The sequence below is a fragment of the Cololabis saira genome, chromosome 5 (genome assembly GCF_033807715.1).
Source record: "Cololabis saira isolate AMF1-May2022 chromosome 5, fColSai1.1, whole genome shotgun sequence".
Lineage (NCBI taxonomy): Eukaryota > Metazoa > Chordata > Actinopteri > Beloniformes > Belonidae > Cololabis > Cololabis saira.
The window spans coordinates 33,887,974-33,903,433 of record NC_084591.1 but is presented as its reverse complement, the minus strand read 5'-3'; the positions used below and the strand labels follow the sequence as shown (position 1 = coordinate 33,903,433).

At 42.7% G+C, this 15,460-nt stretch overlaps 1 protein-coding gene across 1 annotated transcript in view; it reads right to left on the bottom strand.

The window, feature by feature from the left end:
• The window catches only part of LOC133444168 (synaptotagmin-7-like), a 45,520-nt gene that overhangs the window by 1,148 nt on the left and 28,912 nt on the right, over positions 1–15,460 (bottom strand). Inside the window, exon 2 of the mRNA XM_061721721.1 lies at positions 10,392–10,498. Coding sequence (XP_061577705.1) covers positions 10,392–10,498 — 107 coding nt within the window. The remainder of the gene's footprint in view (positions 1–10,391; positions 10,499–15,460) is intronic.

The following is a 15,460-nucleotide window of genomic DNA, read 5'->3' as shown; positions in this document are numbered from 1 at the left end:
GGTTCAACTTTGCACAATTAAAGTGCTTAATTGAATGTTAATTAAACAATTTTCAGTTTCAGGTTCAAATTTCAGGTCCCTACCGGCCCCCACATTAAAGTAACAGGCGACTGGAGCATGTCTGAGTGAGGAGGAGGAGAGTGAGAGAGTAGGTGGAAGTGAGAGAGTGACATCAGCAGTTCAGAAGCCCGAACACATAATAATAATAATAATAATAATAATGACTTGGATTTATATAGCGCCCTTCTAGGCACCCAGAGCGCTTTACAGAAATCATTATTCATCCATACAGCATTGCTTTAAAAGAATGTGACTAACGATGGCAGCGGTAGTCCAAAGTACGGAAAAATGAACGCTACATCAGTCTCCCTTTTCTTTCCAACTTTGCAGATGGCATGCAGTTAACTTGGATGGGGTGTCAGGTAGATGTGATGCACTGGACGGTCCAGGAAATTCAGACCTGATAATCATGTGACCTTGGGAGAACAAGACAGACTCCCAGTTTTCATAAAAACACACAAATAGTGTAGGAATTAAACAGGCATGGTGATAAACTGAGACAAGCGTTCAGAGGTTACGTAATTCTTCAAGCATGAAATCTACAAGATCAATAGAACGGTCGTATATATTGAAGATGTAAAACATGTCTGTAACTACGCCTATATCGAGCTTCAGAGCACCGCGAGCCAGCAGCTACATACTCCCAGAGCTGGGTAGTAACGAGTTACATTTACTCCGTTACATTTACTTGAGTACGTTTTGGGAAATTTTGTACATTTAGGATTAGTTTTGAATCACTATACTTTGTACTTTTAATTGAGTAGATTTGTGAAGAAGAAACTGTTTCTCTTACTCCGCTACATTAGGCTACGTTGAGCTGTTACTTTTCTTTTATCCCTTTTATCCGCGTACGCGTCAATCTCATGACATCACTGAGTGATTCTTTGGGAAAAATCTTTGTTTTTGCATGTTTTGTCACATTTACACAAACTCAAACACACACAGAGTTTCTATGAGTTCATGGGCTTGTTCTAGTTCTGCCTGGTTAAAAAGAAAAGTACAAAGGCTTGAAATTTTGTGCTACTTGTGCTTAATTTATTTTTTTATTCTGTTATTATTTTATTTATTGTATTATTTATTAAAGTACTTGAATTTACTTTAAGATTATTTTAATTTAACTTATTTTTTATTAATTTTAATTTATTTTATTATTTTATTGATTTAATTTGCCTGAAGATGATTATTTTGTACTTTTGTCTGTTTGAATGGTTGTGTTAAAAAAATAAATCAGACGTTACTCAACAGTTACTCAGTACTTGAGTAGTTTTTTCACCAAGTACTTTTTTACTTTTACTCAAGTAATTATTTGGATGACTACTTTTTACTTCTACTTGAGTCATATTATTCTGAAGTAACAGTACTTTTACTTGAGTACAATTTGTGGCTACTCTACCCAGCTCTGCATACTCCACAATGCTGGTGGACCTTCTGCCAAGTCAGAGTTGACCACAGCACCGCTGGAAGAGCAGTAAAGCCCACAACAGCACTGCATCCATCACAAGTAAAGGCACAAAAGCGCTGCTGCATCATAATCACTGTTCTGAACCGGACAGGTGAATAAACATCGACGGGATGACCAGTTAGCAGCTGCACACCAGAGGGGAATGTGTAATTTACACGCTGGCTTCAAGATTAGGAGTGTTTTTATAGCCGCACTGTGGACGGGGGAGCACTTTCAGGTACGTTACTATCCCGGGCTCATCACGGGCATCTGTTTCATCTGTCCCTCGGGGGGTGAGCACATGCCAGCAGTGTCTCAGCCTACATTACGATGACTGCTCTTGATCTTTTATATTGAGCTTTTCGTTGGACGAGCGAGCCAGACACATCGTACTGTAGAACCCACCTGTCGTGATATCGTACTCGGTTTCCTGCTCACGGTTCAGTCAAAGATACGAAGCACGACAGCCTCTTAAAAGGCAGAACCGGACACGTGTCTGCGAAGCTGGGACAAACCACCAAAGAAAAATGCATGCAATATTCAGCGTCGTCGTGAAACTTTCAGGAAGGTGGGAAGACCCAGGGGGCGGGTGAGAGTCCGGTTCAGAACGGAGAGCGAGAGCCGAAAATGGAAATCAAATTGAAAAGCAAAAAAAAAAAAGGCAGAAGGAGCAGGAAAGACAAAGTCAGCGAAGGCTTGTGAGGCATGAGAGGAAAGGACAGGCAAGTGAGACGATGACTGACAGTCCTGACTGGATTGAAGACGAAAACAAGGAAGGAGTGGAGATACTCTTTGGTGAGACGCACATCCTCCCGGAGCTTCAGAAGCTTCGCTTTACACCACGCTGCCAGCTCATTCACAAGAATGGATAACAAACAGTCTGCAAACACTTCCATCTTCAGGGGAGGCGAGGAGGCAGCAGAAACCAACAGTGATTAATGTGACGAAGCTCAGCAGCTCTGTCAGTGTGAGACGCCGAAGGAGATCAAGTCAATGTGGGTTCAAGAAAACTAGGAAAATGTGTATAAAGCACACCCCACATGTCTGTTGCCGTACAGAGGGACTAACGCCATCAGCATGCATCTGCTTCTGGGCCTCCTCTCAGTTGGATACGCCCAAAATACCTCCCCAGGCGTGCACCCAGAAGGTCCAGTAACCCGGAGCCCCACCCATCTGAGTCGGCCCTCATGGATGACTGAACCTCTCCCGCTCCCTTCTCTCAGGGAGATCCCACTCACCCTACGGGGGTCACTACCAGTGGTGGACAGTAACGGAGTAAATTTACTTGAGTACTGTACTTAAGTACATATCCAGAGGATTTGTACTTTACTTGAGTATTAGATTTCTTTGGTACTTATTACTCTTACTTGAATACATTTCCAAGACAAATATTTTTACTTTTACTCGAGTAAATTTCTAGGAAGGCTGAAAAGTACTCGTTACTTTCAGGTCTGCTCTTTTTTCTTCTTCCCTAAAATCCTATTTTTAGACAGACATTGGGAGACAGACAAGACAGACACGGGGAGACAGTTTGTTATGCTCTATATTGCTATATTGCACTGGTACATGTCCTTCCTGTAAAGTTAAGTGACTTCAACATTGAGTTATTGAAAGCAGAGATGTAGTTTTTTGTAAAGCAGTGGTCTTTGAGGGGGATCCAGACTTAGTTGGATGGTGCAGGTTCATTTGGTTTCAGTTCATGATTGTTAATAAACTCTGCATCATCTGCTGTCCTCTTATGATCCCATTCATTTGATTTGTTTTTGGTGTTTCTGCAGGTTTTATATAACATTGTGGTTCTAAAAGCAGCACATTAGTGCAGCTGGTTTCAAAGAGTTAATTCTCAGAAACAAGAGTTAAAAGATCCTTAAATTAATTTAGAAAAAATATAGTAATTTATTGATGTGGAAAATAAGAAATTTACTCTTACTCTTACTCTTACTTTTACTTAAAGTAAATTTAAAAGCATTTACTTTTGGATACTTAAGTACCTTTAAAAGCAAGTACTTTTCTACTCTTACTCGAGTAATATTTTGACTGAGCTACTTTTACTTGTAACGGAGTAAATTTTGACCAGTAGTATTTGTACTCTTACTCAAGTACTGGGGTCGAGTACTCTGTCCACCTCTGGTCACTACCCATAATCTGTGAGCATCGGTGAGGATTAGAACGAAGACCGGCTGGTAAACGAAGAGACTCGTCTTTAGGAGACTCGCCTGCAGACTCCACATCAGTTTTCCTGTCCATCTCCTATTCTAGTTCTTTCCTGATTCGGGAACAAGACGTCACGAACGACAGACAAAGCTGTACAGATGAGGGTTTCACAAAGGCACCATCCAGGATGGCACTACTAAAGACCCAGATATAAATCTGGGAAATGCACCCCAGAAATTAAACGCTGAGTGAACGCCGTAGTAGGGATGGGCGGTATGGACTAAAAAATGTATCACGATAATTTTTGGCATTTATCCCGATAACGATAAAAATGACGATAAAAAAAATACCAATTCAACTCCACCTTTTTAACTATAAATCTATCTCGCTCTCAGATCCGCCATGTTTGTTACACAAAAACATCATCAATGGGAATTTATCCTTTTTTCTTTCTTTCTTTCTTTCTTTCTTTCTTTCTTTCTTTCTTTCTTTCTTTCTTTCTTTCTTTCTTTCTTTCTTTCTTTCTTTCTTTCTTTCTTTCTTTCTTTCTTTCTTTCTTTCAGGCTCATTTCCTTCCTTCCTTCCTTCTTTTTTCCCTTCCTTCCTTCTTTCCTTGTTTTCTCCCTTCCTTCTCCCCTTTCCTTCCTTCCTTCCTTCCTTCCTTCCTTCCTTCCTTCCTTCCTTCCTTCCTTCCTTCCTTCCTCCTGCTCTCTCCTTCCTTCCTTCCTTCCTTCCTTCCTTCCTTCCTTCCTTTCTTCCTTCCTTCCTTCCTCCTTCCTCCCTCCCTCCCTCCCTTCCTTCCTTCCTTCCTTCCTTCCTTCCTCCTGCTCTCTCCTTCCTTCCTTCCTTCCTTCCTTCCTTCCTTCCTTCCTTCCTTCCTTCCTTCCTTCTTTCCTTCCTTCCTTCCTTCCTTCCTTCCTTCCTTCCTTCCTTCCTTCCGTCCTTCCTTCCTTCTTTCCTTCCTTCCTTCCTTCCTTCCTTCCTTCCTTCCTTCCTTCCTTCCTTCCTTCCTTCCTTCCTTCTTTCCTTCCTTCCTTCCTTCCTTCCTTCCTTCCTTCCTTCCTTCCTTCCGTCCTTCCTTCCTTCTTTCCTTCCTTCCTTCCTTCCTTCCTTCCTTCCTTCCTTCCTTCCTTCCTTCCTTCCTTCCTTCCTTCCTTCCTTCCTTCCTTCCTTCCTTCCTTCCCATACGTTGTGCGTGGATTTAACACAGAACCATAAATCAGCTTCACACAAAAACATCATCAACAGGAATTTATCGTTTTTACCGCAAGATGACAAATTCTTATTGTGAGGAATTTTTTTGACGGTTTATCGTGAACGGTAAAATATCACCCATTCCTACGCCGTAGGCGGCAGAAACCCATCGAGGAGGAGGGGAAAAGGAGGAACCATTGTGGCCAAAGCAACCCCTGTACCGCATGTACCACCTGCAGACTGACGGAGGGGCTGAACGCTGCCAGGGGCCAGGAAAGGCTCTGCAAGACGGTTCTGCAAATATAGACTGATCAGCCAAGTATTTCTGTTCGACAAGCGGCATTGGGCAGTGTGTGATTTGAAAAGCAAGCCAAGGCTCGACATGGATGAACCAGAACTTTTATTTCCTCCTTCGCCCCTCCAGATGAGTGAGGACAGATGTGGTGTCTGACTGCCCAGCGTGATGCTCAGCATCACAGGGGGAGGGGGGGGGGGCACCAACATGAGAGAAAAGGGAGTTAAAAGTACCGATCTCTGTCTCAGTTGGCATTGCACTGCCTTCCAACACCCAGCTGTGTTTGTTTGCTGAATTAGCAGGCAACAAGAGTGGACATGCTCGCTCAATATTACCCACATAGCACCGTAACTAGAGGGGGGGGGCTATATAGTGGTCCTGTGCTGCTAAATCATCATGGGATCTCTTTTTAAATTATCTTATATGACAGTTTTTTCTTTAGTTACCAGTATAAAGTTATCACAGATGCATAAAGATTAGCTTGTGGTAAGAATGAACACAATCTATCACATTAAATGCTAAAAGTCAAGACTGCAGATCCATTAAATGTGACTTTTCAAAGGCAGGGACCGTTCTCCTCTAAAGTTCTGTGATTATTGATCCCCGTCTCCTGTGATGGACACAATGACTATCACCTGACAAGCAGCCCACTCTCCTTTAACGTTAAGTATTTGACGGGAAGCGCAGCAGAGACGGTGCCAGGATGTGAGCGTGGTCACATCTATGTCATGGATCAAACAGCACAGGGTTCGCTGGAGCAGGTGGAGGATTTCTGCCTTCCAAACAGATGTTAGCTGCAACACCTCTGATACATGAAAATCTCCCGCACCATCTACAGCCCAGGCCCCCCGCTGACAACCATCAGCCCCTCTACACAGGGGCTCAATAATCCTATTATAGGGGCTTAGTGTATTACTATATGTACTGTTGTTTTGTTGGGTTGTAAAGTGTTTTTACAGGCTCTGATCATGAACAGAAAAGAAAAATTTGAGAATTGATCACTCAAGGCAACTTTGGCATACTTTATGTGGCAAAACAACACTGGCTAAGCACCTATTTGATGAATCCATAAACAGCAGCAAAACACCCAGATAACCGAAGGAGGAGCTTTTAATGCGCTGTACTTCCACGGGGCTTAGATAACGGAGACTTAAGCAGGAGCCAGGCTTCAGGATGACTGCACAGGAGCAGTTTTAAAATAAAATTCATCATTGCTCCGGTTGCCAAAGCTAAAATAATAAAAGCAGCGCTCGCTCAAAACATCTCGTCTATTAAGCTATGAATCATAACCACAACGGGCAGTGGCTCGTTGGCAGCTGACACAGGAAGCTTTGGGCAAACATTTGTTATTATGAAGTTTGACACTGTCAGAGTCCACTCGGATATACCACAAAGGAAACGCTAAGTGGCCTGTGGTGGCTTGAGCAAACATGAACAACCTATCTTAACTAGCGAGAATATGAATATGTTGCTATGCTATGATCAGGCTTCCTTGTTTAAAGCTGGGCTTTGTTCAAATCCTACTGTCCATCTAGTCTAATCAGATGCTAAGGACACATACAGTCCTGCCAAGGAAAAGATGAGCATGAGAGCTCAAGGGAAGTAACGTACGGCTGCAGCTGCCAAGCCTGTTGGCTTTTAGTCCCATAAAGGAAAGATGCAGTTTGATTATATAAATGTGAGAAAGCACTTCTTATTTTTTAAAGATTGACAGTATTTGTGCAGAGTGTCATCAATAACACATTTCTCATCACAGAAATGACCGCCATCCATCTCAGTCTCACTTAATTATTTTGCGCATTAAGCAGCTTGTGGTTTGATGCGGTTCCACGTCGGCGGGCAGTTGACATTTCTCCCAAAGTAAATGGTCCGAAGACTACAAAGGCCTTAATTAACAACTCAATTGCCCCCACCTCTTCCAGTAGCTGTACAAACACACACCCTGAAGTATCGAGGATTAAATGCACTGACATGGAAAAGAAAAGAAAAGAAAAGAAACCTCCAGTGAGACAAGGGAACGTTTTCTTGCTTGGATTACAGTACAACAATCCTGGCAGGGTCACAGAGCCAACGATTGTTTCCTAATCGCATCCCGCCGCCGCTATGTGGCACCTTTACGGCACCGTTGCAGGATAAAAGTAAGATTCATGCACAGCACTGCTCGTGAAAGCACCTCTGGGACTATCCAAGACAATGGCAGCTGAATCACCTCCATCCACAGCAGGAGACTAGGACTCATTCACTGCTTCATTTAGTTTAAAGTGGAATATCAACTATAATATGATGTTCAAACATTAGAACGCCTTTGCTGTACCACGGTTCGATTTCTGCATGGATCATTTCTCCTCCCGATTGGTTTTTATGACATCAGCTGGTAATCCAGGCACAGACACCTTAGCGGTGACTCTTGAAAGTGACTTAATGTAGTCAAGCATGTGTTGTGTGGATCCTGCCGCCCCGCTGAGTCATCTGCGAAAAGGACTTCGAGGAAATGTTAATCTTCAAAGAGGAGATCTGTGTGTCTGGGATGTAAAAGCACCAAATAAATCAGAAATCCATTCACTTTAAAAGCTTACAGATCTAGGGGAAAAAGGTCTAGTGAAGTGGCGATCGGACTCACGGATGTCCGAGTGTAATAGTGTGCACATGGTTTCCCCCCTTTAATCAATCACATTTCATACCACATAATCACAATGACATGCGCTCGGGCAGAGGTAATACCGTTGGATCTGGACAGTGTTCCTCCGCTGTGAGACAATTGCACCAAGCTTGTACAGTTGTGGGTTTTTAACTGTTCCCACTTCTCTACAATAACATGCCGTCATGTGAAATGAAGTACTTCGTACTATGTTGCATCCCACAAACATGCCAGCGCTAACACTGCCCTGATCCACTGTATCCACCATAGTCGTTAACAGATTAAGTTAGTTGAAAAGTGGTCATTTCCAAACCACAACAATTCACACACTTATGAAAGAGAAGACTTTATAACAAAACTATTGAAACCACCTTGGGGTAGATGAATGAGCCAGACGTTGTGGATTCAGAACAATCATCGATTGAAGGGAAAACCTCTGCAAAAACACCCCTCAATATTTAACCCATCAAAAAACAGAAAGCTGTGCACATTAATGCTGAAAATAAGGACAGTTAAGTTCCTGTGTTTTTTAAAGAGGCTAAAACTGACAATATTGTCACTTACAAAGACTATGGATGCTGTGGTACTGAAGGAAACTACACTAGATTTCTTAATTTAGAATATTTTCCATGTTTTATTGAAAAGAAAGGCTTTTTTGTTGTTACAATTAACCAAATGATATGTTGATATGATTTAAAGGGGGTAAGAAATGTGGGGGGTGCTATTATTGCTGAGAGCATGGTTTTTGATCTGAAATGACTAGAAACCAAAAACTCAGACAAAAATAACTAATTTAGCTTTGGGCAGTCTGAGTCTTAAAAATATGTTATTCAGTGAACTTAACTGCTCCTGTTAGGTTCACATAGCTCAGCATTCCCTTCTCCTCTGAAGTGGGTGGATCTAAACTGTTATAGTGATTTGTAAGGCTGCACAGGAGGGGCGGGGTCAGTAGCTGACTTCACCCCCACAACAGACAGCTATGCACAGAGCTGTAAAAACATGTAGAAAAGGGAGATGTAGTATTGGTTGGTGTTTGCTATTTTGACTAAAACACGTAACAAACATTTCAGAAAATTTCTTCAGATGTTGAGAACATATGTGGAATAAACAATAAACACTATATAGTCACACTTTTGCATCACTTGCATCATCATACATCATTTGATTAATAAATCAGGTCAGTAAAAATAGTACGCTGCCTGTGTGGATGTGTACATACTGTATAGATATAGGTTCCTGTTCTATTAATAACCCTAACCCTGAGAGCCACATCACTACACCACTCAAATGTAAATAAGCATGAAGTGAGCATGTACAAAACATATCGAACTGCTGGAATAAAACATTCATGCACCGTATTCCTTACATCAGCAGCATTATGTTATGATATTTAATGATGCATTGTTTATAGTGAAGATTAATAAGGAATTTTATTCCCGATGCCCGAGGTTAGATCTATAATTCCTAAACTATGGTTGTTGCTGTTGTTGTTTTAATAGCTGTGTTGCAACTCCCATCAATGCAAAAATATCTTTTTGCTCTCTCCACAGCCCCTGAAAGGGACGCATGAAAAAGAACAACCTCTTTTTGTGTATTTGGCTGTCTGAAATGACCAGCAATTCACAACCATGAAAAAACTCAAGCCCTGTAACTTTGTTTGGGGCTGAATAGGTCTGAAATTATCTAATTCAGTGAGCTTTTCAGATCTGCAGGCAAGCTGAAACCTTTTATCTGTGCTATTCACTAGTTATATAATACACTCACCTTTAGGAAAGAATGACCTAATAATGCTCCACCGGTCTAATATTTTATACCCAAACTGAGATGTTTGATATCTTGTTGGACATTAGATCCTCGTCAATAGTTAGAAAATCCAAGCTCTCATTTGTCACTGAATGCACCAAAACAAGCCATACAAACAAACAAACACACATCATTGAAATGTTGCTCATATAAACAACTGCTATCAATGTGAGCCTCAAAAAATGTGAACAAGTCAGCCAAAGAGAGAAAAACAAAGTGACCGGCCATTGCAGCGCTCCAGCGTCCCTGTAGGGGGTGCAGTGTTTTACCAACCTGGTCCAATTCAATAATGTGCCCATAGAAGAAACGAGAGAAATGTGGTAATCTAATCTAATCTAGAGTTACTGAGAGTAGTTTGTGTCCATATTTTCATTTGCTTTGTTCCACAAAGCTAAACTACCAATGATTTCTATAAAGGCACGCCCCACAGGCGGTGAGTGTGGGTACGGTGATGAAGCTGGGTGTGTTCGCTTCAGCCGCTAAAACCAGCTGCTGTGAACAAAACTATGAAGATAGGACTGATGAGAGACAACCATCTCATTAAGAGCTCAATAAACTGTCATGTCTATCTTCTTTAATACTGTACATCTTAATCAATAACAGCTTTATGGGAGTAAATCCTCAATCCACCAAAAAGGCACAAATTTTTGTTTGTGTTTAATATTATTTTTATTATTCATGTAATTTAGTAAATTATGCAACTCTGAAGGTTGTTTGATCGCTGATGCGCATTAGACAGGAAAACGCAAGTGGAGCTCGTGTGTGTGTCCGTGCTTGTGCGGGCATCAGTGTGTGTGCAAACTCACCAGCTTGCGTTGACACCAACCACAGACACCGCAAAGAGCCACCAGCCAAACAGCACACACTGTCACTGCGAGGGAGACCAGGAACACGCTGAGGGACACCGAACCTGCTGCACAGAAACACACAGATGCAGAGAAAGCAATGAGAGGTGCTGCTTTGCATATATTGGAGATATTTTCCTCAGTGTGTGTAAAAATAAAACCATGGGATGAGCTGATTGTATACCACTGTGCGTGCCGTCAAGCAGGTCAACGCAAAATAAAGCCAGGCTCTCTCCCTCCACATCTAATTGAATCATGCAGCCAGGCTGCCAGTTTTACATTCTGTCACGAGAAGCACAGTTTTCCCTTCGCGGCGGAAGATTTCAATACATTTTCAATAAGGACTTGAGCCAGGTCTCAGTCAGCCGCGCACACATCACTGTCATGGTGTCACAGCTTGTTAACTGACAGGCTGAAGGGTGGGTGGGGGTCTGGTGCTGGGCTGACAATACAAGGGAGCTCATGATTAATGGGTATCAGTAGATGCCCAGGGAGAGAGGAGGCTCCTCTAAAATAAAGAAATAACAAAAAGAAATTGCTGCTGTCACACGTCCCTCAACACTGAAGGTACAGCCTTGTGGGGCTTGGACTTTGCACAGAGGGACAAAACTAATGTATTCAAATATGAGATTTCCCTCCAACTATTCTAAATCCCAAATATCCGACAATAAAAGCATGTCAGAAAGCGTTTTCAGTCTGCTCTGTGACAAACTTTGACAGAAGGCTTCTCCTCCTCTAAACGGCAGTATGATTTCTTTCCCTTTGCTTGTCAGAATGGGCTCGCTTTACATCTCATTTCTGCTTCATATCTTTGACTTGTTCTCGTTGCACTATCTTCTGGGGAGGATGGGTAATAGTGTAAGTAAAGTGGTTTCATATGTAAAAATTTCTCTCAGTTTCTATTTTTGAGTCCCTGCGCTCAAAATGTTGAGAATGCAAATTGTGGGGAAACATTTTTTTTTATGTAAAATATGGCCAAGAGAGAGTTTGTTGGGGTAACTGAGACTCCCCCCCAAAAAAATGTTGTCTCAGTTTTATGTCTCGTGTTCAAAACAAATACTCTGTCAGTGAATGACAAATACAAACAAGATTTCATCCTCTTTTCATCAAACAATATTTCAAACCAAATTTAGACCCTCAGAAGGAGGTAATGATTGACAGTAATTATTTTACTTGTATGGTGATTTGAACCATATTTGTTTAAATAGCTTAAAATATGTTACTGTCGCTTTAAGACCAGATGGCGGTGTGATGACACTTAATGGTGTCTTGTGGATTATTCCTGTAAACAATTTTCAGCTTCTGTGCTCTTGTTCACTGTTTTAAACCCAGAAATTTGACATATTTCCAATTTTAAAGATGCTTTCTATTCCTTATGTTCCCATGTTTACATGCTAAAGACCTTCCTCCTCTGTGTGGGTGTGTCCTAACATTTCATTTTAGTGTAGCTCAATTCAAAATACATTCACGTTACAGAGAAAGCAACATATCCAAGACCAAGTAAATACAATCAAGTTCAATGAATTATTAACCATTTTAATCAAATTCAATTAAATTCAGATGTTTTTGGATCTTGTATTAAAATTAAATCCAGTCTAGTTTAATTAAAATAATTAAAATGGCAATTCCTAAAAATTGGCAGAGTTAAGGACATAGACGGATCACATTTCTTCGTCAAACGAAGTATAAACCGTTAAGGAAACTGACTGATTGCCAGACTTATTACAGATATCGTTACCTGACTGCAGGGCGAGAATGTTGTATGGAAACCTGCCAAATGCATGTGTATAATTAAAAAGAAACCCCAAGAATATTAAGCACCACACGCCACCATAGTTTATCTGCTGACAACAACAAATGACCTAGACTGGAAAAGATTTGGTCCAACTCTGCTTATCTTGCTCTGATTCTGGAGATATAATCAGCATTAGTCGTTACAAGTGTCCCTTTCTGTTTTACTGTCTTTATCTTTAGTCAAAAAGACTGCTAATGCTTCGTCAAAGAATGGGAACGTCTCCTGAACAATGATCTCCCTTCATAGCAGGTCAGAAACAGACACTACGTGCTGGTTGTATATTCATAAAAAGGTCATTTAAGTGGGTCCACTGTAAAGCGAGAGTAATGTATCTTAAACATCGGAGAGCTGGACCCCTCCAGCTGCAGCGCTGCTCAGTGGTTCAGTGATGGATGTCTGGATGTGTCAGGATCCCTGGACGGCTGCAGCTGATGGTTCTACGCACCGTGCTTAATCTGAAGGTCGGCAGGTGGGTGGAGGAGGGCTTACGTAGTTTATGAGCAGTATGAGTGATAAAAGCCATGAGAGGAGAGAGCGCTGAATGAAAATGCTGCATCCAGAGAGGCTGCGTTAATGGGCAGCTGGACTTTGCCTCCCATTTCATGGACCATGCATCCTCCTTTAAAAGACAGCTGCACTGTGCAGGTGGTGCCGAAGGATGGAAAAGAAGAGAATACACCACGTTGAGGCTTAGGGAATCGTTATAGTGAAATAAATATGCAAACGACATATTGCAGAGTTCTCAGGAAATTCAATTCATCAAACCTGTTGCACACATCCTCACCTAAACCTGTTCCAGCAGGCGAGGCATTAATGAAGAGGAAGGTTCAAATGAGGCCATGCACACTGAATACATTACCAGAGATCCAGCAATATAACACGTACTGATCTGAAACAAGCGTTGCAAAATAAAAAAAAAGCCCCTCCAAATGGAGGGTGGTGAATCATCTCTAAAATGGCAGCACTTGGTAAAACTGACAAGTGAGGCAAACAAGCCGCCGAACCCTGTGATCAAAGGCCTTTAGAAGTCAGAGCACTCTTGAACTTGAAAGTTGTTGTTTGTTTTAGATTGCAGAGGCCGTCGCTTTCATAGACACATAAAAGGGAGAACAAATGGCGCCGTGTACTTGGGATGAGTAACGTCCGTGATTTTGTAAATGAGCTTGTAATAAACCCTCTTGACTGGCTAAATCACGCAAAAGGTTAAACGTGACTGTTTAACAGGCACGCGGGAGATGGTCTGCAGCGAGCGCTGCTGTGGTTATGCGGAGTGATGCCTTCCGTGTAGGTGATCTGGTTCACACGCGGCGAGCAAAGGCGGACAGAAAGGGATCACTCCTCAGGGGTAGAGGAGGCCGCTAATTGGACAGGCAGATCTGGAGCAGTGTCTTGTCAGCATGCTGCCACACCACATCTCCACGCTCGAAGTGAGGTGAAGAGGTCGGCGCTTCAGACGCCGCAAAGCTCATAACCTAGCCGCTGCTTCAAAGTGCCCATTTCTGTACTTGTCTCGCACAGTAAAAGAGACCGAATTAACCACTGGGGAGTCAGCCGAAGCTGTCCTCCTGAGCGGGAGCCTCACTACTAATCTGACCACGGATAAGCTGACACTGTTAAGGAGAAAGGGACAAGTCATGGAAGCTGCATCCACATTACTTCCCAGGCTGGGCATTAACAGGTACATGCTGGCGACCTGCGTGCGTAGACTACACCTCTTACGTTGATTTAGTCAACTTGGTAAACACGACCCACCAATTAAAGGTATTGTGACATGAAAAACAAATTTTTCTTGATTTTTTGTGTTCTGTTGGGTGTCTTGACATTATTACACCCAAAAAACAACAAACTTTTAACATTCAGTGTATTGTGTACTTTCTGGGATTTTCCGCATAACTATGCAAAAAACGGCTCATCTGGTTTGCTGGCGGGTCGTTACGTATAAACCCGTTAAATCACCGCCCCCTCCACCCAGCTCCCTGCCTCCTCTCCTCTCCAGCGCACCATAAAGGCTGATTTATGGTTCCGCGTTACACCGACGCAGAGCCTAGGGCGTAGGGTTACGCGGCGATGCGCACCGTACGCTGAACCCTACGCTGAACCCTACGGCGTAGGCTCTGCGTCGATTTAACGCGGAACCATAAATCAGGCTTAACACGGAGCTGTTTAGAGCCTCTTCTGTTCTCATCACCGGAGGACAACTGCTAAGAAGACCCGCGGCCACTGACTGGACTTAAGATAAGAGGACACTGCTGCTTGCATGCCTTTATTTTTATGATTGTTTGTGGTTCGGTGTGCGCGCGTGTGTGTGGAGACGCCGGCAGAAGTGTGTAGCAGTTGGTTTGGAGGAGGTTTGGAGGAGGAGCGGGGCAATGATTGACAGGAAAGTGGAAAAAGGAAGCGTTTTTCACGGCGCAAAAAAACACCATCATAAAAAGCCAGGAATGGAGTACTGGAGTGAAGTTTTTCTTGTTACACCCTTTTAGACACATTTGAGGGATGTTGGCCAAGACTTTTAATAGTGTTAAAAGCATGTTAAAAATGACGTCACAATACCTTTAAAGTCTGGTCTCCTTCCCCCAGTTCTTTACCCTACCACCATGCTCCAGGCAACAAGTGCAGGTACCATCAGTCTCCACTCGAGCATGCAATCCACCTCGGCCTGGATTACTTTAATTATTTTATTACTGGGCTCCTAATAAGCTGTTTAACGGGCGTTGCCTTTCCAATATCCACATCGTGCACTGCATTGCTCCCCAGTAGTTTATTCTCATCAAACGCTGCTGGAGCCTCTCTAAAGTGCAATAAGCATTATTGCTGGATCTACTTCTGGTGCCCACAGCTTCACATGGCCCATTCTTTTGTATAACTGAACAATATAATAATGACTTGGATTTATATAGCGCCATTCAAGGCACCCAGAGCGCTTTACAGAGATCATTATTCATTCATACACATCCTCACCAGTGGTGGTAGCTACATTTGTAGCCACAGCTGCCCTGGGGCAGACTGACGGAAGCGTGGCTGCCATATAGCACGAAACGGCCCCTCTGACCACCACCAACATTCATACACATTCACACGAGGCAAGTGGGTAAGGTGTCTTGCCCAAGGACACAACAACAGCAAACTGGCAAACTGGGACAGAGCGGGATTCGAACTGGCGACCTTCCAATCATTGGACGACCCGCTCTGCCACCTGAGCTACTGCCGCATCGGCATAAATATAGCAATGCAT